Genomic DNA, 27,585 nt, shown 5'->3' on the forward strand with positions numbered 1-27,585 from the left:
CTCTGACATCTTTATCAGACTTTCCTCAATGTCCATCATGCGACTTTCTAGGCAAACGTTCAGGATGGTAAAACACACACACACACACACACAGGTTTGTTTCGCTATCAAAGTGAGGACATTATGTGGGCCTCATAATAACATTCCCTGTGATGTTAATGTTAGTTGTTATAGAGAGCGTACCCCCCATATGTCTTTATTTTATTTTGTATTGTTCATTTTGATGGTTATGTTTTCTAAATGTATGATTAGGGTTAAAAATGTTGGTGCAAATGCATAAATCCTGCTTAAAGGTACAATATGTAGAATTTTTGCAGTAAAATATCCAAAAACCACTAGGCTAGAGTTATATATTTTGTCCAGCTGATTACAAACAATATCTCTAATGTTTTCAACTACTTGTAAATCATGAGAAAATTCCCATTCTAAACAGTGACACGGGGCAGTGCAGTCGCCTGTCATTGACGTCAGTTACCTTTGTTACCGCCTTTACTGACGTAGAAACCACATGACAACAGTGCCGTGGACAAATGTGGAAGTAGTGTCTAGCGTCCAGCAAACCACTAGCTTGCTTCAAGCAGTTCCTTATTTACTTCTTGCACGTTTTATGGTGGATTGTGTTACTTATTTATGGAACATAATTACTTTACCATCTGCCGCTGGTTCTGTCGACAAGGACAGCCCCCGTAAACTCATGACCGGAAAAGCGGAAGCGGCGCCGGCGACTGTGTCATAATAAAAGTCCCGCTGCTCGTGAGGCGTGTGTTGATCAATCGCTCCAGCTCCTCGTTCAGCTCCCGCAACACTCGGTCCTGCTCTGCTTCATACTACAGTAACGTTAATAATCGCATCCACGGACATGAGTTCTTCCAGACTCCAATCCCTATTCTTTTGCACCGTCCGTTGAGATGGAGACCACATGTCCCAAGTTTCCGCTCTAAAACTTGGCGTCATCAAACTACGCCTTTGTTTTGAATAGGCTTCTAGCGACCTCTAGCGGAAAAAATATCACAAATTGTACCTTTAATGTGAGTAATGCTCAAGCAGGCATGTTGTTTCAGTGATCAGACAGGAGAGGGCATCCGCGGAAGAAAGGTGCGGGCGTAAAGGACAAGCGAGAGAACTAGTTTTTGCACTGGTTGAAAAAGGCACGCAGAGATTTTGTAAACTATGAAGTGTAAGCATTAAACAACATTAAACAAACCCATCAAACCAAGCACGCCTGGAACTTCATTTATTTCGGCATGTAACAATTCGATAGGCGTAATGGTTTTTATACTGTACAAATTGTACATTCTTTCCCCCTACACTACCCCTAAACCTACCCAATCACAGGAAACATTCTGCATTTTTACATTTTTAATAAAACATTATTTAGCATGTTTTAAAGCTATTTTAAATATGAGGACTTGTGAAATGTCCTCATATTTCATGTCTACATCGTAATACCAGTGTAATACCATCATTATGTCATTATATAAATTTGTGTCCTCATAAATCACAAACACACACACACACACACACATGCACCATACTGCATCGCTGGGTCAGACTTTGAACTTTTTGAGTCCAGTGAATGTTTGTGTTTGTAGCAAATTGCTTTAGATCTCAACCATGATTGTTGTCTTACTCAAAACCCTGATTTTAGATGCTTCACAACAGAAAGTGCTGGAGAATCCTGCATATCCTAATTGGTATCATGTAAAATAGATTGTAGAGTATCTGTGTTTGTGTGATTGCAACAAAACGGTAAGGCAGTTCAGCAGCCGCCCTGCTGTTACAGTGACACCAAAGAGCTATAATTACTGACCCGTGTGTGTGTGTGTGTGTGTGTGTGTGTGTGTGTGTGTGTGTGTGTGTGTGTGTGTTCAAAGACCTGATTAAACCCATCTGCCTCTTTAATAACTGGTTTAAAGCACATTTTCTCTATGTGCAAATTAGCAACTAATACTAACAGTATACTTCTATACCAAGGGTGGCAAACTCTGGTCCTGGAGAGTCCTGCAGAGCTCCAACCCTAATCAAACACACCTGAACAAGCTAATCAAGGTCTGTAGGTTTCTAGAAAGCTATAGGTAGGTCAGTTTTATCAGGGTTGGAGCTAAACTCTGCAGGACTGAGGCTCTCCAGGACCGGAGTTTGCCACCCCTGTTCTATACTAACAGTATATCTATACCATCTTCAACAGTTCATATTAAATTCAGAATTTAAACCACAAGCACTAAACTCAACAAAGAGCAGATGAATGTGCACCACTGGAGCATCAGACAGAAATATTCTGAATGCCGAGTTACTCTTAGAGGGTTTGTGTGTTTGTTTGAGTGTGTTTGTGTGTTGAGATCCATGCATCAAATTCACAACTCTACAAATCCCATCACTACATGCATTCATATGAACACACACAAGCTTGCACACTCTTTGTTCAGTCTGAGGCTCTCTGGAGCCATCTGCTGTTAGTGAAGTTACACCACAACCACACTACATTTTGTGTAATGCCGCAATATTTTTCTGTAAAGCTGCTTTGAAACAATGTAAAGTTGTGTAAAGTGCTACATAAATGAAAACTGACTTGATTTGACTGTGTTTTCATATGATACCAGCCAAAGCATCATGATACCACTCATATTATTTCGTTCAGCAACTACCAGGCAGTGAGTTGAAACTGAAGTTGAAAATAACGTGACATGTAGCTAATTATAGTGCCCCATACTCAGATTTTATGCTCTAAATTTCACTCATCTAAGTGCACACACACAGCAGTTAGTATTGAACATAGAAGAAAGCGCTATTCATTCACTCAACCCACCTATATTTCCTGCCAGTACTGAGGATCAAACCCATGACCTTTGGGTTAATAGTCCAACTCTCTAACCATTAGGCCACAAGAGCCCTCAGTGCCACCTGAGATATTACAAAGTTGTGGAAATAATAATACTGCAAGGCAAATAATTTAAAGGTGCACAATGTAACTGTTTTGTTCAAAAATTAAATGAGTCAATATTTAGTCAATATTTACCATCAATTATTTTTCCAAAATGTGTTTTTGTCTTATCCCGATTCATTATGGTAAGCCTGTTATAAGTGTTTATATTTTAGACCAAGCTTTTTGCCCAAAATTGCACATTTATGTAACTCCATGCATGTTTCTCATCCTTGAACATGTAATCACAGCATTATGGCTTTATCTCGGTGCACATGGTTTAAATCTGAGAGCATTTGAGCATTTCAATCTGAGTCTTGTTAGGTCAGATGTAATCCCTATGGTAGAAATATCAAATCCAGTCCCGGATGCAGGATCTTGTCAAAAGATATTCATTTTGCCTGGTGTGCAACCCAGCAAACCTGTCAACAGAAAGTTTTGTCTGGTACCTCAAGACTCTATTAAGAGTCTTCTATCAGCCTGAGAGTTTGACTGAGAAAACCAGAGAAGAGCAGAAGCAGAAGACAAAGTGATGGTAATAAAAAAAGAGCAGTTTATTTAATAATCTTAGTTGTGTATGTTTCAATGGCCTGACTTCATCTGACCAGTACGATCCCAACAAGTGTTATTATACCAAGGGAAAAACAATGTAAAATTACTGCTTCACAACATCATCCTGTGACAATAGGTTTTACAACAATAGCATGCATTGCAAGAGCAATGAAATAAGTAAACTAAGTAATATAACATTTAAAATCATAAAATGACATAAATGAATAATAATGATAAAATGATTAAATGATAAAATTAATAAATTATAAAAAAAATCAAATAATAATATGAATAAATCGATAACACTTTACAATAAGGTTCATTAGTTAACAGTAATTAACTACATAAGTTAACATGAACTAATAATGCTTACATTTACATTTACACTACATTTATTAATACATTATTCAAATCTTGTTAACATTAGTTAATGCACTGTGAACTAACATGAACAAACAATGAACTGTATTTTCATGAACTAATGTTAACAAAGATTAGTAAATACAGTAACAAATGTATTGCTCATGGTTAGTTCATGTTAGTTAATACATTAACTAATGAACCTTATTGTAAAGTGTTACCAATAAATCAAATGACAACTATATAAATGAGTAATGATTATAAATGATTATGAAGCTAAAGGTGCAATGTGTAAATTTTTGTGGCATATAATGGTGAGGTTGCGAACTGCAACCAACGGCGCTCACCATTCTCTTCCAAAGCAAATAGAGAAGCTATGGTGGCCATCTGGCTGACACAAAACAAAGATGTCATCGTCTGAGACAGTAACTAGTAACTAGTCAAGCAATGAGGTTTTTTATTACTTCTAACAAAAAATTGTCTCTTCTTCTAATAAACCAGACGTCTACTGCTATTACTTCTTCTTTGTGTGTATTCAACGTAGTGATGATGCAATCTGGTTCTAAAAACACAAATTTAGAAGAACAACACAGTAACTAAACATGCTGTGTAGAGTGTATGTCCGTTTAGTTCTGCTGTAGAAACATGCTGGCGCATAATGGCAACTTCCCATGTAAGGCAGAGGTGTCCAACCCACGTCCTGGAGGGCTACCGCCCTGCAGATTTTAGCTCCAACCTGAATCAAACATACCTGAACCACCTAATCATGGTGTTTAGGGCTGCTTGATAATTACAGACAGGTGTGTTGGAGCAGGGTTGGAAACTGAAATCTGCAAGATGGTAGCCCTCCAGGAAAGGGGTTAGACTCCACTGATGTAAGGGGACCCGCGGTGCATGTAGATAGAAATGGCTCATTCTAAGGTAATAATAAAAAAAAAAAAAAAAACAGGTTTTTATACACCACTGAAAACATAGTTATGCATATTATATTGCATTTCTGTCAATAGATCCTCCCACATTTTACACAACGCACCTTTAAATATAAAAATAAAGACAAAAATCTTTAAAAATGATAAAGAAAATAAAACACCAATGTGCTTTCTTAAAGTAAAACAGGTTGTTATTGAAAACCTTTACATTCTTCAGTCTATTAGAGCATATTTTGTCTTCATTTTATTTCATGATGATTTCAACTTTTGCTTTTATATCGTTTGACACATATATAAATGTATATGAACATTTAGTCATGATCAAATTATTTGAAGACTTCAAGGTGTCTCTCCAAAATTTTCTCTCCATGTTTATAACTTATTTGTTTCTTTCTGGTCTGCGCTTTAATCAGCTGGCTAATAAAGTTTCTTTCAGAGATTTTCATTCACTCTTCTATATCTATGGCTCCAGTCCAGACTCATCACTACACTAGTGACTGATCTCCACCTGTCAAACGAACACAGAAGAATTTATTGAATTACAGTATTTATTATTGATGGACTTTGATGATGGATCCTCCCTCTCTCTGTGCTCAACAGATGCTGATCAATTGGGACCAGGTGACTCCCATGACCACTCGTCATTCTTTGTTAGTCTTGTTTGCGTCAAGCGTTTGCACATGTGTGTGTTGACCTACATGTACTGACCAGCCAATAAAATTGCGATATGAAATTAATGTGACATGGCGCTCAAACTTAAAACTGCTTACCTCAAGCTCTTTTCCCTTCCTCTTTCGCTGCTTCCTCTTTTTTCAGCACACATAAAAACTACAAGTGCCAAAGGTTGAATCCCAACTGGCACCCTAAACCCTCACGGGTCCACACTTTTGTGACGTAATTCTGCTTTGACTGCCAGGTAAAGTCCTCTGCTTAGCTCACAAACTTGCAGGCTCAGCTGACGTGAGCTAAAATTATTAATGGGACACACTGTGGTCTTGTGGACTTAACGGACATGCATAGATCGAACATGCCTAGAATTGTGCCATTTGGGATACAGCCAAAGTTTGATTCATCATGGTCTTTTTGTTTACCACTAGCGCATGCTGATGATGTTTTACTCTTCTATAGAAACTTGCATCGTAGCCTACTAGTCAACAGGTGTCATCATCGTACAGTCTACATGCATGTTGTACCCAAGTTTAATAGATCCATGTCACACACTGTAATTTGTAATGATCTTATATGATTGCTAAAATTGTGCAATGTGTCCTGTGCTTAAAGTAAAGGAAACTGTAGGGAGGTGGTGACATTTTCTTTGCTGAATGCTTTTTCATTGTGTTTCTGGATAGAAAGGGAGACAGGAAAGAATTATTCATTTGTTTTCATTTGAGTTGAGTCAGACCCTTCTTCCTAGGTAAGAAACCTATTTATTTCTTGTTTTGGTTTTGCCCCCTCCAGAAGATTTCTAGCTTTCCTAAATAAACTATTTTCCTTGTGTTTAAAACTCTGGGTTGTATTGTGGAGTTCTGAGACAGGTGATGGAACTCCACAATCTCTTTAATTACTCCCCTTAAACCCTAGACTTGTGAGGAAACATTAATATTCTCACAGTACTTTAATTGAGCCTTAAATCAACACTTTAAAAATTTTAGCCACCATTTATGATTAAAAATAAGATACTCAAGTTACACTCAAGTTTGCATTGTGTGTCTTCCAAAAGCGAGCTTGAATTTTCATAATCATGAAAAATAAATCTTTCATTAGTCTTTGTCTCCCTCTGCTGGTAAAATGCAAAGACTTATTCAAACTTATTCAAAAACATATTCAGGCTCTATATTTTCTCTAAATAATACTGTGTGTTTATTAGGGCTGCTACTAATATTTTGATAATTGATTTGTTGGCCGATTATTTCTTCAATTAATCTGATTAAATGCCCATTTTTATTGACAAAACACATTATTCCACATCCTGCCCAATGCTGTCCTTCAAACAAATGTGCCAACTGAATGCTAAGAAAACCTATATAGTGGATATATCTATATCAATGCTATACATTATATGAGTTATAAAGCAAAAGGACCGTTTAAATCTCTACATTAAAAGTGAAGATAATAATAAAAATAATAAAGAAAAACAACACATTCGTTCTTACTGTCATTTATCTTGTAAATTTAAGAAATTTCTTGCATTTATATTTAATTACATGCTGTTATTTACTAGCCTCATAAAATACTTCAATTACATGTAGACTTTTAATTGTCTCTCTCTCTCATGCATGTGTCAGCGCTCATTCATTTAAGTCTGAATTTTAACACAGACTGTCAGGACAAGCCTGCATGCAAAATGGATATACTCGTGTGAATTTGTAACACTTACAGATATATATTGCAGAGAGGAAACATATCACACATTAAACAGCACACGCATCTGTCAAAGTGCCTGACAGGGCAACCCATGTTAAACATTACGCTAATGCATTAGTTTGAAATAAAAAATTTGATCATGTACCTATCACTCTTTTACCTCAGCTATTTTAGATGCATTTTGTCCATAGGAATGCATTATTCTGTGCTTGTAATTTGATGAGACTGGAAATTAATTTGAAGTTTTCCATGCACAATCGGCAGGCGTGACTAATGGATAATGTCATTTGTTTTCTATGATCTTCATTATAGATTATTATAGATTTTATTGATAATTTGTTGCAGCCCTAGTGTTTAAACAAATAAAATGGTAATCTATGAATGAAAAACTGTCATTTGCTGCCCTGAAATCGGTATTAAGTCTTAATTTACTTAACACTGAAGTCACTGTATCTTCAGTCTCTGATGATTCTGTTGACCGTGCATCTCTGTAGTGGATCCCTTTTCACCGTCAGAAGATTATCAGAAGATCAGATGGTCTGATAGTCAGTCCTAAAATATAACACAGTCACATATGTGGTATGAGACATCACGTCTGTCACATCTTTTCATAAGCAAACTAAGCTCTAACTAGATAAGCTATTTCTATTCATTCACAAACATGATAATATAGCTTCTATCTGATGTTCATATTATACAATGTTTAAAGTTCAAAGACCTCCAGAAACTGAAGCTGAATTTAAGTCTCATTATCTGATGATCTCAGAGAAAATGTTCACACACATATGGTATTACTGAACCTGGTAAATTTCCTTTTATTTCTATTGAGTAAAACAGCCATTTGAACTTTTAACGAAAATATGATGGTGAAAATTGCTATATATTATATATTGCTATATATATATATATATATATATTATATATATATATATATATATATATATATATATATATATATATATATATATATATATATATTATATAATTAGAATATTACCATAGTAGCTGCAATTTATAATGTGGATTATTCTTCAGTTCAGAGAGCAGCTTCACTCCTGAGTTTCCTAGTTTATTCCCTTCCAGAACCAGTACTCTCAGGTGTGAGGGGTTTGATCTAATAGCTGAAGCCAGAGCAACACAACCTTCTTCTGTGATACCACAATCCATCAACCTGTAGAGAACAATGACACATTCTTCACTCTCTCAGATCAGCCACACAGATCAGATCAACAAGGACTTTCTCATGATCACATTCAAAGTGTCAAAGTGAGAGCAAATGAGAAAAAATGAATCAATTTATAAATGAATAAAGTCTGTTTCCTCTAAAATCATATTCTTCTTTTTGCCCCTGAACACAATATTCATACATCAAATTCTACTACAGATTAGTAGATTAAGAATAGTGATAAATATAGCTGCAAGCAGCAATTCGGGGCCAAGCCCCAGAAGGGGCAGTAGCGCAATACGGAGCAGGAAGAGCAAAAACAGCAGAAATTGAATGTACATGCAAAACAGCTGGTTCAGAAGGACAGGTGGAAATGAAATGAAAATCAATAGAAGTTCAGAGAATGAACAGGGAATGAACTAAAAACACTTGTATCTCATTCAAGAGGAATAAAGATTAGTACAATGCTTATTTGGATAAAAAAGGTATCAAAATGACTCATTACACACAATTGTATAAAGGAACCCCACACGGGATTCGAACCCATGACCTCCGAGTCCAGTGTCCATTTCTCATCTCATTGCACCACTGTGCAGGTGAATGTTGGCACACCTGCCGAAGTTCATTAGTTCATGTGAAAATGAACTCAAAATGAAGAATTTTTATAAAACTGCACTGAATGTTATATTTAATAACTACTTTAGATCATTCTGCAGCTCATCATGCTGTAGCGCAATACAGAGCAGGAAGAGGAAAAACAGCAGAAAATGAACAAACATGAAACAGCTGGTTCAGAATTATGGGCGAAAATGAACTCAGAATGTACATAAGCTTAGATGAAAATGAACACAGCATGAAACAAAAAGCATTTATTTCTAATCCAAGAGGCAGTAAAGGAATCAAAACACACTATTTCATAAAACCACTCCACCTGGGATTCGAACCCACTATCTTGGGGTGCAGAGCTCATCAGGTAACTGGCTTTACACATTGAGCTACTTGAGGATGCACATTCAACAATCTGTGGAAGAGAACTTTTAGTGTAAGAAAGAATTTACAAAAAAGCATTACTTAGCATGCTAACCATATTAGCATGCTAAGCTAACTTAATGCTAATGAAGCTCATGGTTAACTTGATAGCTGAAGAGCCACATTAAAGAGAATGACAACTGGTTAGCATGCTAAGCAATTAGCATGCTAAGCTAACTAGCATAAGACAACAAACACAAGCAAGGTCACATTCAGAGATGAATATCTTGGGAATGGTAGCGAATATCAAAAATCCGTTCAGTCATTTCTGTGCGGCTCGGTCCAAAGATCACCTGAGCTGATTTTGGACAAAATTGGACAAAAATTGTAGGAGGAGTAGTGAAAAAATTGAATACTGTACTTTTCAAAATGGCCACTACTGTACTAGGTGGAGTCTTAATGTAAGATATTGAATGTGATCAGTATGAAGAGAGGAATCGGTTGTATTGACATTCATTTTTCTGGAACAAAGGGTTCAAAAGTTATAACCTTTACAAAAGTGAATATTTGAACTGGTGGTGGCGCTATAGACTTAGTCCTAGATACTCCAAAGTTGGTCAAATTACTTTTAATTACTATCACTACAAGCATGCCAAATTTGATAATTTTCCTTCTTATGGTTCATTGATTACCATACAGGGGGAAGAAGAATAACTACGAATTTGGACATAAAGGAATTGCATGTGATAGCTTCAGATTAGACCAGTTTTAGGCAGAATGCCTAGAACAGACACAAGTCCTGCATCTTTTCCTGCCACAGTACCTCATGCGGTCTGGGCATGTGTCACACTGAGTTTCGAACCCACGATGCAGAACATTCGGGATTCGTGGCGTAACACATTGAGCTAATCAGCCATGCAAGTTCATCAGTATGCTAAGCAGAGGTTTCAGTGTGAGAAAGAGTTCACAAAAAAAAAAGCTTCATAGCATGTTAACCATATTAGTATGCAAAGTTATTTAATGCCAACTAAGTTTTGGTTAACCTGTTGACTGAAGACCACATTAGAAAGAATAGCAATAGTTTAGCATGCTAAGCAATTACTGTGCTAAGCTAACTTGTATAAGACAACAAACACAAGCAAGGTCACATTCAGAGATGAATATCTCGGGAATGGTAGCGAATATCAAAAATCCGTTCAGTCATTTCTGTGCGGCTCGGTCCAAAGATCATCTGAGCTGATTTTGGACAAAATTTACCAAAATTTGTGGGAGGAGTAGCGAAAAAACTGTTTTTGATTTAATTCAATATGGCAGACAGGTACATTTAAGGAAAATGACAAATGACACATTGTCGAAATCGGCATAAACCAGGGAATAAAATGACATAAAGCAGACAAATTTTGGATAATGTTTTCAAAAGTTATAAGCAATTTTGCAAAAATCATTATATCTGTAGAACACTAGGTGGCGCTGTGCTGAAACTTCTCATGTACCTTCAGGACACTCTGATGGTCATATGTACCAAATTTTGTGATGATATGTCAAATTGTTTAAAAGTTATTGCAATTTATGACAAAATTCAAAATGGCGGACACGTGGTTCATCCGATGTTGACGAATTCGATATCCTCGGATTCGGAATAGCACAGGGAATCCATAGACACCAAGATCTTGATTTTCTAATAAAGTGTTCAAAAGTTATTGGCCAAAATAGCCATTTTTCAGATCTCATGACCTGTAGGTGGTGCTGTTCCCAAGTTCGGCATAGACCCTCAGACCATGGTTCTGATGAAGGGTACCAATTTTTGTTTCGATTGCTCAAAGTTTGGCCGAGATACAGCCTCTATACTAATTTTGGGTCGACCTCGTTAACTTCGTGACATCATAACCTTTGAACAAAGATGAATAAAAAAAATCTGTTCAGTCATTTCTGTGCGGCTCAGTCCAAAGATAATCTGATCGAAGATTGGACAAAATTGGACAAATTTTGAAGGAGGAGAAGCGAAAAAAACAAATACTGTACTTTTCAAAATGGCCGCTACTGTAATGGGTGGAGACTTAATGTAAGAAGTTGAATAGCATCAGCATGAAGAGACGAATCAGATTAACTAAATTTAATTTTTCTATGACAAACCGTTCAAATGTTAAAACCGTTAGAATGTTGAAATTTTGAACTGGTGGTGGCGCTATAGAGTTGGTTCTAGAGACTCCAAATTTGGTCCAATCACTATTCATGAGCATCTCTACAACTGTGCCAAATTTCATCATTTTCTCATGTTCCGTTGATAGGGCTGCCATAGACTCCCATTCGGGAGGAAGAATAATAATAATAAAAGGGAAAACGTACAATTACAATAGGGGCTACAGCCCCTTCGGGGCTTGGCCCCTAAAAGAATAATTGATATTACATCTATAGCTCTCCTAGCAACACACTAAATGCATTTTTTGTGTATACATTTACTATACTTATGGGCTTAAAGTCTGTTAAGGAATTTTTAAATTAATCATAACTAACAATAATTTTTCTTGAAGGATTAACATTTGTATGCTTTTACAAGTAAATAAGTAAATATCCCCAACACTTGGGCCAAAATTAGTGTGTGTTGAATATAATAATAGAGGACACAAAAGTACATGAATGTTATTTCCATCAAAAGGTGCATCAATTTTTAGTAAAGATCTTGTGTTGACAGTCCAGTACTCTGTAAAGTCTCCTCCAGCACAATGGATTTAAAGTCTGTACTCAGAGGAGCCAATTCATGTGTGAAAATGGTTCTTCATGGGATTTCTAATGACAACAGACAGTCAGGACCTCGGTTTACGTCTAATCCGAAGGATGGTGCTTGTTACAGTACAGTGTCTCCGTCACTATACTGGGGCGTTAGGACCCACACAGACCACAGGATGAGCACCCCCTGCTGGCCTCACTAACACCTCTTCAAGCAGCTACCTGGTTTTCCCCCCAGGAGGTCTCCCAGCCAGGTACTAACCAGGTTCAGCCCTGCTTAGCTTCAGTGGGCAACCAGTCTTAGGCTACATGGTGACATGGCTGCTGACTTGTTCAAATCTATCGCGCAAATCTGACAATATATCACGCATAGAAAACACAGCAGCAGATGGCAGTTCATCACGGCTGCTGTTGGAACGCATCCTTCAAGCGTAGGTTAATTTGAGTTATCAGCATCTTCCTCAAATTTAAAGAATCATGCTACGATAAATTTCAGATTTCTGCTTATGATCTGTATATAGGCTAGCTCAGTGTTTCCCAGTCCTGGTCTTGGATAACCCCCAACACTGCAGATTTTAGATGTCTCCCTAATCAAACACACCTGATTCAAACACATCAGCTCATTAGTAGGAACTCCAAGGCAGGGGTGGGCAAACTCAGGCTCATTATTATGATTTATGGCTTATTAATATAAACACGATTAGTCAACTAATCGCTTAAATGAACTACTACTAGTCAACAGTCTTTAACAGTGAAATGTCTTTAAAGGTTAATATTTGCATTAGAGGTCATGAGTGGTAATTTTGATTTGTAAAAATCTGCTCAGCCATATGCATATTTCTTATAGCAGTTTGGAATTATCCTTTTAAAAAAATATTGTTGCAATGTTTTCCTAGTATATAATATTCAAAAACATTTTTTAAAAAAGACAGGGATCCCCGTCATTCAGCAGTAGTTCAGGGCTGTGGCTAGATGTTCCCATTCAGTCAGTCACTTTCAATGTTTGGTCAGACTGATGTTATGGGGTCCCCATGGAAAGTGCTAAATCTTGTACAGATATGTTCAACCCTTGAAGCAAAGCGTAGGAATGGTCTGCATTGTGATAAAATTGAGACACAAAAGTATGCATCCTTCAAGTCGATCGCTGCAAACCAATCCTGGGGTGAACACGCATGAGGAAGTGTTTCTGCATTAGCATCTTCAACAGGAGCTTGTAAAAGGTACAATCCCAGACAAACAGATCCAAGATTGGCCTTAACCCACCTCTATCTTGAGTACAATGAAGGATAGGCCTTATTAATATGAGATGGGAAAATTGAGAAAATGCACTTTGTCGATATCTCGCATCTCTGCAAAGTTTAGCCCTCATGCAGTTGGCTCCATCATGACAGTTCCCTCAAGATATATTACACGCAATACCTGACAATCATGTTGACACATGCTCAGCTAGAATTTGAAATAGCCGGCTATGCATGCAGTTTTACAGAGGACTCAAATGTGAAAATATTTATAGTGAGAGGGACTTGCACTTATATCAGAAAACCACTTCGCACTTGACAGAAGTGCATTGAAGTTTATATACAGTGGGTACAGAAAGTATTCAGACCCCCTTAAATTTTTCACTCTTTGTTATATTGCAGCCATTTGCTAAAATCATTTAAGTTTTTTTTTCCTCAATGTACACACAGTACCCCATATTGAAAGAAAAACAAAGAATTGTTGACATTTTTGCAGATTTATTAAAAAAGAAAAACTGAAATATCACATGGTCCTAAGTATTCAGACCCTTTGCTCAGTTTTTAGTAGAAGCACCCTTTTGATCTGATACAGCCATGAGTCTTTTTCGGAAAGATGCAACAAGTTTTTCACACCTGGATTTGGGGATCCTCTGCCAATCCTCCTTGCAGATCCTCTCCAGTTCTGTCAGGTTGAATGGTAAACGTTGGTGGACAGCCATTTTTAAGTCTCTCCAGAGATGCTCAATTACGTTTAAGTCAGGGCTCTGGCTGGCCCATTCAAGAACAGTCATGAAGTTGTTGTGAAGCCACTCCTTCGTTATTTTAGCTGTGTGCTTTGGGTCATTGTCTTGTTGGAAGGTAAACCTTCGTCCCAGTCTGAGGTCCTGAGCACTCTGGAGAAGGTTTTCGTCCAGGATATCCCTGTACTTGGCCGCATTCATCTTTCCCTCAATTGCAACCAGTCGTCCTGTCCCTGCAGCTGAAAAACACCCCCACAGCATGATGCTGCCACCACCATGCTTCACTGTTGGGACTGTATTGGACAGGTGATGAGCAGTGCCTGGTTTTCTCCACACATACTGCTTAGAATTAAGGCCAAAAAGTTCTATCTTGGTATCATCAGACAAGAGAATCTTATTTCTCACCATCTTAGCAAACTCCATTCGGGCTTTCATGTGTCTTGCACTGAGGAGAGGCTTCCGTCGGGCCACTCTGCCATAAAGCCCCGACTGGTGGAGGGCTGCAGTGATGGTTGACTTTCTACAACTTTCTCCCATCTCCCGACTTCATCTCTGGAGCTCAGCCACAGTGATCTTTGGGTTCTTCTTTACCTCTCTCACCAAGACTCTTCTCCCCCAATAGCTCAGTTTGGCCGGACAGCCAGCTCTAGGAAGGGTTCTGGTTATCCCAAAAGTCTTCCATTTAAGGATTATGGCTCTGAAAGTGGAAGGATCCACTGTGCTCTTAGGAACCTTAAGTGCAGCAGAAATGTTTTCGTAACCTTGGACAGATCTGTAACTTGCCACAATTATGTCTCTGAGCTCTTCAGGCAGTTCCTTTGACCTCATGATTCTCATTTGCTCTGACATGCACTGTGAGCTGTAAGGTCTTATATAGACAGGTGTGTGGCTTTCCTAATTAAGTCCAATCAGTATAATCAAACACAGCTGGACTCAAATGAAGGTATAGAACCATCTCAAGGATGATCAGAAGAAATGGACAGCACCTGAGTTAAATATATGAGTGTCACAGCAAAGGGTCTGAATACTTAGGACCATGTGATATTTCAGTTTTTCTTTTTAATAAATCTGCACAATTGTCAACAATTCTGTGTTTTTCTGTCAATATGGGGTGCTGTGTGTACATTAATGAGGAAAAAATGAACTTAAATGATTTTAGCAAATGGCTGCAATATAACAAAGAGTGAAAAATTTAAGGGGTCTGTATACTTTCTGTACCCGCTGTATATTTTATACGCTGTTTAACCCTCTGGAGTCTGAGGCTGATTTGGGGCCTGGAGAAGTTTTGACATGCTCTGACATTTGTGCTTTTTTCAGTTCTTCATAAACATATTAATGGAAAAAGTGTCATTACACTGTATTCAGCACAAACTAGGCTACAATAATATGTGAGGAACATGTATGTACATGTTTGTGTTTTTGAAGGAATAACATTTATGCATGGTTATTGAAAAAACAAAAAACTTAAAGTCACTGAAATAAGGCCAAAAAAAGTATGGTAAATCTGTGTTCACAAGACTTTTGGGTATTGGAGGTTGTAGACTAGAATTTTTGCTTCAGAATTATGTAAAAATTATGCTGCCTACTCCTTCATATAAAACAATATATTCATTTAGTTTTTGTAAGACACTTTTTGCCAAGAAACACAGTATGCGAGGAGGCGTGAATCACCACTGAAAATGGGCCATTCTCACCTGAGAAGACAAAAGAATTGGATAGTAATGAGCTGAAATGACTTGCATGAAATGCGAACAGAGGTAAAATCCAATAAATCATCACCAAAACATGGCATGAATTTATTTTATACATTTAACATAGCACATATTTACAACATTTTCATTATTTTACTTCTTTTTTCTGAACTGTGTACATAAGTCATAACATAAAGTGGTGTATGAGATAGAGGATCCTCCAAATTAAGTGCTGGGTCATGCTTGTTCTGGCCCAAATTAAGGCCTGGGTCTCGCAATATACTGGTATTGACAATAACCACAATATTTAAAATGAATAGTAGACATATGATAATATGACAAATAAATAAATAATCCAGCACTAGTATCTGATTCACAACCCAAAGTACAGTAGGTGGCAGTATTGCACCTTAACACTGTGTTTTTCAAGCCATCTCGTAAAAGCCATCCTAATTCACTTTGTCCTTATGGTAGAGATGATCTTACCTCAAATTCTCCAATTTAAAGTGAGGGATCTCCAGTACAGCAGAAAGCAGCTTCACTCCTGAGTTTCCTATATTATTCCCATCCAGACCCAGTTCTCTCAGGTGTGAGGGGTTTGATGTCAGAGCTGAAGCCAGAGCAGCACAACCTTCTTCTGTGACACCACAATCCTTCAACCTGTAGAGAACAATGACACTCTTCACTCTCTCTGTAGCCCATATTATTGTCTAATTGATACCTAGTAACGTAATTGATTCCTGTACTGCGTCACACAGCCCTAACCCCCCTTCCGGAGATATCTTATCTATGCAACAGCGTTCAAATTTCCCCTTTGGAAATGTCCCCTCTGGAAAGTGTCCTGACTGTAATCCAGAGATATCTTCACCATGCACCACAGCTCAAATTTCCCCATGGTTTGTCCCCTTATCCAAATTTACCAAATTTTAACCTAATCACAAATGCTTTCTTCCTAATTCTCCCAGCTCTCTCCCTGCTTTATTTTTCCAAGTAGGTCTAACAATAGTATTCAGGTAAGAAACTAAATAAAGAAACCAAGTAATCAAATGTAAAATAACAAAATTAATCTTCATTGTAAAAATCAAATAAAGATTCATCCATTAGTTACACAAGTTAATCAGTCAGTAGAAGTAACTGATTTTTTTTTTGTTTGATTAAAATTAACAGCACAGAGAACAACATGTTTATTCAGCTACTGTCTTTTCAAGACCTGATGCACGCACAGACACATTCTTCCTTAAATGTGTTTACATTAATACTCACAAAGATAGGCATTGTGATATTGTTTGAGTGTATTTGACAATTAATAAGCCTCAAAAAAGAGCTCATTCTGGCACATGTAAGTTAAAGTCAGCTTTATTATGTGTGCGCTTCAGACACAAAATTCATGGGAGGAGAGTATTTAAATGAATCATGCATGGTGATTTACTAAGGCAGTGGTTCTCAAACCTGTCCTAGGGACCCCCAACCACTGCACATTTTGCATGTCACCCTCATCTAACACACCTGATTCAAGTCATCAGCTAATTAGTAGAGACTGCAAGAGTTGAATTGGGTGTTAGAGATGAGGGAGACATGCAAAATGTGCAGTGGTGGGGGGTCCCTAGGACAGGTTTGAGAACCACTGCACTAGGGTTTGTGCTTGCCAATTTTCTGGTGTTTATTATTTACCGCCCAAAAAAAGCATGTCTTAAACCAGACGCTAACTGGTAAATTGCATTGGTATTTATGGAAATTATCACACACAGAGCTTTCCACTCCCATCTGCATTTTTTTGGAATTTTGCTCTCACGCTAATGGAGACAGACACTGAGAAAAGATTAATTTGATCAAAATAAATGTAAATTAAAGACAGCTAGAGATCACTTATTCAAAACAATAACAAAGGCACAGCTTGATGATGCTGTGAATGAGCAAGGATGTATTAAATTTTTATTAATGTTACTGTGGTAGGAAGCAGGGTGGGGCCAAGTGTTGAAAAGTTGAAAGATGTGTTGAAAGTTTTTGTTATTACTCTGCGTTCACTCGGAGGCTGGTATGAGACAGTTGTTGCACATTGCAGTAATCTTATTAATAAAAGATCATATTAATAAAAGCTGAATGACTTGCAGAATGACCTCCCCCCTTCTCCCCAATTTGGAATTTGGTCTGACTATAAACTATTTAAAATATGTCTCTCTGAGCACCAGATCAGAGAAATAATCTTACTTCAGTGCCTCCAGTTTACAATAAGGACTCTTCAGTCCAGCAGAGAGTAGTTTCACCCCTGAGTCTCCAAGTTTATTCTCAGTCAGTTTTAGTTTTCTTAGGTGGGAGGGGTTTGATCTCAGAGCTGAAGCCAGAGCAACACAACTTTCATCAGTGACACCACACTGTCTCAACCTGTAGAGAAAAATGACATTACAGATGACAAATATGACACATTCTACACCCAGGTGAAAAATAGTACATTTCTATAATATACTTAAAGTGATCTATTTTTTTGCACTAATATTATACTTTATATACTAAAAATTATTCTTTAGTACTTCTTCAGATAATCTTTAGAACATCTAAGTGTACTCAACTGTGCTATTTTGAGACAGCACAAAATATGAACTAAAACGTGTTTTTAATACATTTAAAAAATGTATTTAGATACAACTTATGATACATTTGAACCCAAAGTTTTAAATACAGAGATAGTGTATCTAAAGCACATTTTAGTTCATATTTCATGCTGTCTCAAAATAGCACAGTTGAGTACACTTAGATGTTCTTAAGATAATCTTAGGAAGTACTAAAGAATAATTTTTAGTATATTAAGTACAAAATTAGTGCACGAAAATAGAGCAATTTAAATATATTATAGATATGTACTTTTTTCAGCTGGGCACCCTTTTCACATCCCATTTATGTTTTAAAGACTACTAATAAAGCATATTTTATATAAGTAGCTATTCATCTAATCATGTTAACACTATTAGTGTTATAGCTGGAGACAGACACAAAATATGACCGAAACTAACTAAATTAGATTCTTTGTCAGTTAATAGAAATTAATATATTCTGAATCATCATGTTTATTGTTAGTGTTTGTTTGTTTTTATACCATTTTTATTTCTATTATATACTGTGTATTTGTGTATATATTTACTATTAGTTTAGTTGTAATCCGATGATAAACTATTTAAAATGTCTCCCTGAGCACCAGATAATATTCCTATCAGAGAGATGATCTTACCTCAAAGTCTCCAGTTTACAGTAAGGGTTTGCCAATCCAGCAGAGAGCAGATTCACTCCTGAGTCTCCTATATTATTAAAATTCAGATCCAGATCTCTCAGGAGTGAGGCAGCTGATCTCAGAGCTGAAGCCAGAGCAGCACAACCTTCAGCTGTGATACCACAATTACTCAACCTGTAGAGAACAATGACACACTCTTCACTCTCTAGGATCAAATCATGCAGCACCACATTTCCCAAAAGCAACAAAAAACATAAATCTAAGTAACATAACTCTTAGAAACAGTTGTATGAATCATCCTAAAATTACAGTCAGTTCCCTAAAACCAGTGGTGTAAAATATTTATATGTAATTAGTAACTGTACTTAAGTTTTTGTTTTTTTGTTTTTTGGCTACTTTGTAGTTTTACTGAGTATCAAAAAAAAGATAAGATATATAAGGATATTGATGTACTTTTGAGCACACTGAGCTTTACTGAGACTTGAGTGTTTGTAGATGTTTAAGAGGCTGTTGTACTGACCTTAATTTGCATGGTATGTCTCTTATTGGTTGATAACTAGTGCATATTTGAGCCTACATTCAGTCTGAGTAAAATACTTAAGTACAGATACCCATATCCCCAGTTTTACAGACCAGGCTTAAGCCTAGTCCCAGAGTAAAATGCCTGTTACAACTGTTTTAACTGAATGTAACTTGCACTGACCAATTTTAAGATATTCTGTCCACTGTTTTGTCTAAACATGTACACCAGTAATGGTTTATTTTTAAGGCATGTTTATACAATAATTGAACTGAGGCTTAATTCTGCAGCCTTTGCAGGAAGGCTTTGCACTAACTCACTCACTCACTCACTCACTCAGACAGTTAAGACAGTTACTTGCTGCCACCTACTGGCTGTTTAGTTTTATATTTAAAGTACATTTTAATTAAAACGTTTAAATTAGAAAAAAATCCATATTTAAATACTGAATTAAATTTATGTAGACAAATTGTAAATGCTGTGTAAATATATTAATGCTACTTCTCATTCTGTCACCTCTGTATTGCAAAGATTGTGAATTCTTTTGGCCACAATAACCATGATTTGTAAAATCTAATATTGTGACATTCCTAAGTGATAGACAGCTGTCTTTCCTCATTGAACAGGTGTTTGGATTTCATGTGCTTTCTCATTGTGGTGGTGATATTATAATAACTTGGTTTCATTAATTCACTTGATCAAAAGTAATTCCATTTTGTAAGAACATGTAGTAAGATCATTTTCATCTAAGTAATTACAAATTTTGCGAGGTAGACATAGACCTTATGTTATCGTACAATAAGATTGTGTGGTCTACAGTTTCAAATGCCTTCTGAAGGTCCAGCATAACCATTCCACAAAATGTGACTGTCAACTAGGGTTGTAACGGTATGAGATTTCCACGGTATGATAACCGTCTGAGTAAATGTCACGGTTTCACGGTATCACAGTATACGGTATTAAACAATCAATAATTATTTATACCATCAATTAAAATGACCAATAATTTAATTAAAATGTTTGTTTTCTTTATTCAGATTTCAATAATCAAAAACAATCAAATACATTTAATAAATTATTATGGATTAGAAGATCTTTTATTAATAATTAAAATTCAAAATTCTGCTTTGACTTCATTCTTCTTTATTTTTTAATACAAATATTATCAAAAATTATGTAAATGAAATTAACTTTTTTATTATTATTTTGAGAAGTACATTCTATTTAACAATTATAATAAATTTCAGTTTCGAGTTAAAAACTTCGGGTTAAAAGCGGTCTTTTATTTTGACGGGATGTAATGAAGAGCTTTGAGTTTCAGTGTATTTGACAATGGTTTTTCTCAAATAAAATGATGAAATGCTCATTAAGCGCTATCTCAGAGCAATCTTGAATATGTTTGTGTTCATGTCCTCTGATAACGAGACTTCAAACACTGAAAAAACAATAAGAGCGTCGCGCATACTTAAGTATGTAGTACAGGAAACTGCGCAGCTCATTCACACAGGCAGACACGCAAAACAAACGGATATATTTATACAGCAGTCTTTTTACGCTTTAATATTCACAGATACCACCTAGGCCATTTGATTTATAGTACAGCTCTGCTTTCGTTTTATTCATCAGTCCAACAAATCGCGCGTTTTTACCTGACATTGCTGCGTTATACTGTACATTCCATTTTCATGACTGGATCCCGGGATTCCCTCTCCATCACGCACATCATACGACCTAAGTTATAAACGGAACATACCTGCATCTACACGGATGGTGTTCTCGAATATTGGTGAACATGTTCGATGTGTTTCCTCCTTTTGCAGGTAGGCCTACTTTGCGCCCGCATTGTTTTTGGATATCTACACTCGAGGACAGCCCCGTGTTTGTTTAAAGTATTCCCGTACTACAAATTGTAACTTATTTTTCAACGGGGCATAGAGAGGTAGCAACTTCTGTCTCTGACATTGTCTGCTGTATGTGTGGGTGTGGAGCAAGTTTAGAGTAGTGAAGTGGAAAGTTGTTGTCTATGCGCAAGTGAAATTCTGCGTCTTATTATTATTGTTTTTTTTTACAATACCGTAAATAAGCAAATGTACACGATATGATAATCGTACGTGTTCATACCGTGATATATCGTCATACCGGTATATCGTTACAACCCTACTGTCAACAGCTTTCCTTCTTTTGTCAGTCATATATAATATACACGTCTCAATGGAATGTAAAGGCTTAAAACCTGACTGAAAATCATACAAAATATTTTATGTTTTTCAACATTTTGACATTTTTTCTTTTTAAGAAAAAATTGACTGTCATAGACTGATCACAGTCAATAATTTTCAATATCTTAGACAACACATCTAAGACAGAAACAGGCCTATAATTAACCAGGCCTACCTTAACTCCTTTTATATAATGGTATAACTCAATTTTAAACTAACTTGGCATTTTTTGTTATTGTTGTTCTTCAATTGATACATTTAACATATGTGATACAAAAGAAACAATCTTTAAAGTCATAAAAAAATTAGCAAGAATATTATCGATCCCAGGTGCCTTATTTATTTTTACTTATTTTTACTTATTTTTACTAATACATTTAAAAACTTCACCCTTGGTAACTGGTTTTAACCTAATGAATTATGAACAAATCCACATTGCTCATAAAAAGATTGCACTTGCTTTTCATTGTAGATATCAGGCCACCCTGGAAGTTGATTATATAATTTATTGTCCAACAATATGAAATAATGATTAAAAGCCTTAGCAACCACCTCTGGATTAGAATTTAAGTTCCATTCCACGTTTAGGTAAATTTTTGAAGCCTTCACATTTGCAGCATCCGAATAACCTAAATTCTTTAGCACTCCCCAAAGATTTTTTGGTTCATGTCTATTTATGTTTATATTATCCTTGAAATAATTCACTTTTGTTCTCTTATCGTATCCCTAACCTCATTTCTTCTTGATTTATAAAGCTCAAAACTAATAATCTTTTATATATATATATATATATATATATATATATATATATATATATATATATATATATATATATTAACTACTTTATCTTTCCTAAACATTTTAAATCTACCACTCCTTAATTTAAGCTGCCGTAGTATATCAAATGCAATCCAAGGTTTAGATTTTTAAGTCTTACTCTCTTATATGGTGCTTCCCTATCTAAAACCTTAACCAAATACTGTAATTCCTTAAAACAAACTAAAGCTTTATCAATGTCTTTACAACCTAATACATATGAACAATCAACTTTATTCAATTCATCACAACATCACAAAAAAATCTCATTTTAAGTAACAAATGTTAAAGGTAAGTAAGTTTTAAATCAGTGATGATTGATTCCAGCGTTACTTACACAACTGATCTAGTTGCTGTAACCACAGGCAGCATCTTCTGTAGAACTTCATCTGGTGTATTTTGTGCATTCACGTTGACAAATGCATAACTATTAAAAAAGTAAATTATTAAATGCAAACGTAAATTATTAATGCTAATAAACATAATTTTATATATATATATATATATATATATATATATATATATATATATATATATAATATTCATATTCATAATATTTTAGACTGCTAATAAGCTAACAATAATATTTAAAATAATAATATAAGTATATAATATAGGTATATAATATCCATATTCATAATAATATTTTAGACTGTAATGATTGTACAGAATGTTACTTACTTATTTTTTTCTCCAATTAATCTGTTCAACTCAAGTTGATACTTCCCCCACTCTGAGGTCATCAACACAAAAACTACAGCTGACCACTGAGATGAGGAACGTTTCACTTTACTCAACCCTCCATAGCCCAAATTAAGGAAAGTTTCGTTCACAAGTGAAAGATCACCCAGTTCATCCAGACAGTGAAACAGATTGATGTATTTATCTGGAGAGGGATTCTCACTGATCTTTTCTTTAATATAGGGAACAGTTTTCTCATTGTTGTGAGAGCGGTTTCCTGTCTGTGAGATTAGTTCTTGTAAGAGACTCTGATTAGACTTAACTGACAGACCCAGAAGGAAACGAAGGAAAAGATCCAGATGCCCATTTTTGCTGTCTAAAGCCTCATCCACAGCTCTCTGATGGAGATCTGATAGTGAAACTTTGGTGTTCTGGTCAAACACATTGATGTTATTGTTTATGAAGGAGAGATGCACATATAGAGCTGCTAGATGTTCCTGAATGCTCAGATGACCAAAGCAGAAGACTTTCCCTTGATACAAGCCCAACTCCTCTCTGAAGATCTGAGGGCACAATCCTGAGTACACTGATGCTTCTGTCACATCAATGCCACACTCTCTCAGGTCTTCCGCATAGAAGATCAGGTTTCCTTTCACAAGGTGCTGATAGGCCAGTTTCCCCAGTTTTAAGATCATGTCTTCATCTTTCAATTTATTCTCATTGTCCTTCTCATGTTTGATGTTGGTCTGAAGTATCAGGAAGTGTGTGTACATTTGAGTGAGAGTCTTGGGAATCTCTCCACTCGCTGCTTCACTCAACATCTTCTCTAGAACAGTGGCTGTGATACAACAGAACATTGGGATATGACACATAGCAAAGAGGCTCCTTGATGACTTCAGGTCTCTGATGGTCCTTTTGGCCAGACTCTGATCACTGATTCTCTTCCTGAAGTATTCCTCCTTCTGTGGGTCACTGAAGCCTCGTACCTCTGTCACTCGATGGACACACTCAAAGGGGACGAGATCAGCTGCTGCTGGTCTGGAGGTGATCCAAATGAGAGCAGAGGGAAGCAGATTCCCCGCAATGAGGTTCATCAGCAGCACATCCACTGAGGCTGATTCAGTCACATCACACAACCTCACATCACTTTGAAAATCCAGAGACAGGCGATACTCATCCAGACCATCAAAGATGAACAACACTTTATATTTATCACTGGATATTTCCATTTCTTTTGTTTCAGGGAAATAGACATGAAGAAGATCTGAAAGACTGAGTGTTTTGTCCTTCATCAAGTTGAGCTCTCTGAAAGGAAGTGGAAATATGAGCTGGACGTCCTGATTCTCTTTCCCTTCAGCCCAGTCCAGGATGAACTTCTGCACAGAGACTGTTTTTTCAATGCCAGCGACTCCCTTTGTCAGCACAGTTCTGATGGGTTTGTCTTGTCCAGGTAAAGGTCTAAAGATGTCATTGCATTTGATCGGTGTGTCCTTTGTTTCTAATCTCCTGGACTGTGTCTCAATCTGTCTCACCTCATGCTCATTATTGATCTCTCCCGTTTCACTTTCTGTGATGTAGAGCTCTGTGTAGATTTTATTCAGGAGTGTTGTGTTTCCCTGCTTTGATATTCCCTCATACAAACACTCAAACTTCTTCCTCAGATTTGATTTCAATGTGTTGAAGGCTTCAGCAAGTTTAGAGTCATGGCTGTAAGAATAAAACCAGATTATTACACAAGTTAGAGAAGTAAATAGATATAAATTACAAAATGGATATATAGTTTGTGTTTCTGGTGTAGTATCAAACATTATTTATCTTAATTTACTGTAGTATGTTGTGCAGTGGAAGATGTTGAAGGCAAACAAAAAAACCTATAAGATACATAAAAGAGGAAAGATCCATTCTCGCTCAGCATCACCTATTGTGCACATGACTTCGATACGATACCCAACGATACGATACCGATACTTAAACTATACTATGGCAAAAAAACCTAAAACAGCAGGAAAAGTAAATAAATAACATATGACAGAACTTCCTTCTTCACCAGTGTGCAGGTTGATAATTCTGGATTTGAGCTTCATTGCTGTGAAGTTAGAGTTAGATTTAATATCATTTTTAATGTTTGTTATTTTCATGCTCAATAAAATTGTAAATTATTTGCTGTTATGCTTTTTTTATACATTAAGGTGTTTTTGACAGTAAGATTATTGTAAAAATTATATTACTGTAAATAATTAGAGCAATGTTATTAAAGCATAAATTGGTTTAAAATAACTGTATATACCCTTCACATATTTATGTATTTTTAAATTAAATTATTTAAATGAAGAAGCTTTTGCCGGCTACCATTTTAACAATAATAATAATAACTACGGTCTTGCGTGATATCGCGTTGTTTCCTTGTCACAACTCACGTGTGTTTGGTTGTGAAACGTAGTTTGCATGCCAGATAGAGTTGTCGGCGATTCTTCCTATTGTAAAGTCATGCAGTGTGAAACCTTCTGTTGCCGATCCATCATGCATGTATAACTTTTGGCAATATTATTGGGTTTGATTCATGTTTTTTTGTAAAATTAAAAAAAATATATACATAGATAAAATAGGCCATGTTTGGTACCAAAATAACTGTTTTAATTTCTGTTTAAATAATGTTGAAATATAGTATTATAGTAATCCGCACAGTATTATTGCTATAAAGGATGAGTTCTAAAATTGACTCACAATTTATGACATGCAAATTGTCTTGAAGACAAAGAACCTCTTTGCCACCTAAAATTGTCAGTAGCAGGATTGAATCTGAGTGACCCACTTAGTGACTGTTGTTCACCTTTCATTGAAAACCCAAAGACTAATGTGTTTTTGTGACGGCTGGTAAAAGAGGAGGAAGCAATTGCAGGCAATCAGAAGAAGTTTATTGAAATCAGAGTCCAGAATGTAGGTAATGGCAACGAAGGTCTACGGTGGCGTGAGAAGAGCTGGAAGGTGAAGTCGCAGGTGAAGATGAAGACGGTCAATGGATGAAACCAGGAACAGACCGGAACACTGACACGAAGACGACAACACGAATACAATCCAGCACACGAACACGGAAGACGGTAAACCAACTAGGCAGTGGAGACATGAATGAGGATCTGACAACAGACAGAGAGATGAGTGAGTATATGTAGCTGAGTGGAGATGAGGATCAGCTGGAGCGAGACAATCAACACACAGGTGACAACAATCAACCAAACGAGCACATGGAGACTACGTGAGTACAACAACAACACAAAACATGACACGGAGGAAACAATGGATTTCCTACCGTGACAGTACCCCCTCCCCTAGGACGTCACCTGACGTTCCCAGCCTGCTTTACCTGTAGATTGTAATCATCAATAAGGCGGTGATCCAGTATGTCCCGAGCAGGAACCCACCTTCTCTCCTCCGGACCGTAACCTTCCCAATCCACCAAGTACTGAAATCCGCGTCCCCTCCGTCTAGAGTCCAGAATACGATTAACCAAATATGTGGTTTCCCCATTAACGATACGAGGCGGGGGGGGGAACCGGGGCAGGCGGGTTAAGACGGGAAAAAATCACCGGTTTAATTTTGGACACATGGAACACGGGATGGACCCTCCTGTACGCCGGAGGAAGGCTAAAACGCACTGTTACCGGATTAATGATTTTGGTAACAGAAAACGGGCCAATAAATTTGGGAGCAAGCTTATTCGAAACGGAACGCATCTGAATATTCTGGGTAGAAAGCCACACTCTTTGACCGACGACGTAACGGGGAGGCTTCGACCGGTGGCGATCGGCCTTAGCCTTGGTGCGCGACCTAGCCTGGAGCAGAGCTCTGCGAGCTCTGGTCCAGGTGCGGTGACACCTCTGGACTAGTGCGTGTGCGGAGGGGACCGAAACCTCGGATTCCGTACTGACAAAATTAGGTGGTTGGTACCCTAAACTACACTTAAATGGAGACATGCCCGTAGATGACACTGGTAAAGAATTGTGTGCGTACTCCACAATTGAGAGTTGCTGACACCAGGACGAAGGATTATTGGAAGCCAAACATCGCAAAACCCTTTCGACATCCTGATTGGCTCGCTCGGTTTGACCATTGCTCTGGGGATGGAACCCGGAAGAAAGACTAACAGTCGCTCCTAACAATTTACAAAATTCTCGCCAAAATTTGGACACAAATTGGGGACCCCTGTCAGAAACCACGTCTGTCGGAAGGCCATGTATACGGAAGACGTGGTCAATGACAGCTACCGCTGTTTCCTTGGCTGATGGTAATTTGGGCAAGGGAATAAAATGAGTCGCCTTCGAGAACCGGTCCACTACGGTTAAAATCACCGTATTGCCCTTAGAGGGCGGGAGGGCGGTAATGAAATCTAGCGAAATGTGGGACCAGGGTCTCGAAGGGACAGACAGCGGTAAGAGTAACCCATCTGGAGGTCGATTGGAAGTCTTACCAATAG

At 37.0% G+C, this 27,585-nt stretch overlaps 1 protein-coding gene across 1 annotated transcript in view; it reads right to left on the reverse strand.

The window, feature by feature from the left end:
* Nucleotides 1-3,459: 3,459 nt before the first annotated feature.
* The window catches only part of LOC137005405 (NACHT, LRR and PYD domains-containing protein 12-like), a 110,744-nt gene continuing 86,618 nt past the window's right edge, over nucleotides 3,460-27,585 (reverse strand). Inside the window, exons 17-21 of the mRNA XM_067366277.1 lie at nucleotides 18,879-19,052; nucleotides 17,864-18,037; nucleotides 16,142-16,315; nucleotides 8,123-8,296; nucleotides 3,460-7,677 (exon numbers count right to left, since the gene is read on the reverse strand). Coding sequence (XP_067222378.1) covers nucleotides 7,656-7,677; nucleotides 8,123-8,296; nucleotides 16,142-16,315; nucleotides 17,864-18,037; nucleotides 18,879-19,052 — 718 coding nt within the window. The 3' untranslated portion in view covers nucleotides 3,460-7,655. The remainder of the gene's footprint in view (nucleotides 7,678-8,122; nucleotides 8,297-16,141; nucleotides 16,316-17,863; nucleotides 18,038-18,878; nucleotides 19,053-27,585) is intronic.

The sequence above is a fragment of the Chanodichthys erythropterus genome, chromosome 17 (assembly GCF_024489055.1).
Source record: "Chanodichthys erythropterus isolate Z2021 chromosome 17, ASM2448905v1, whole genome shotgun sequence".
Taxonomy (NCBI): domain Eukaryota; kingdom Metazoa; phylum Chordata; class Actinopteri; order Cypriniformes; family Xenocyprididae; genus Chanodichthys; species Chanodichthys erythropterus.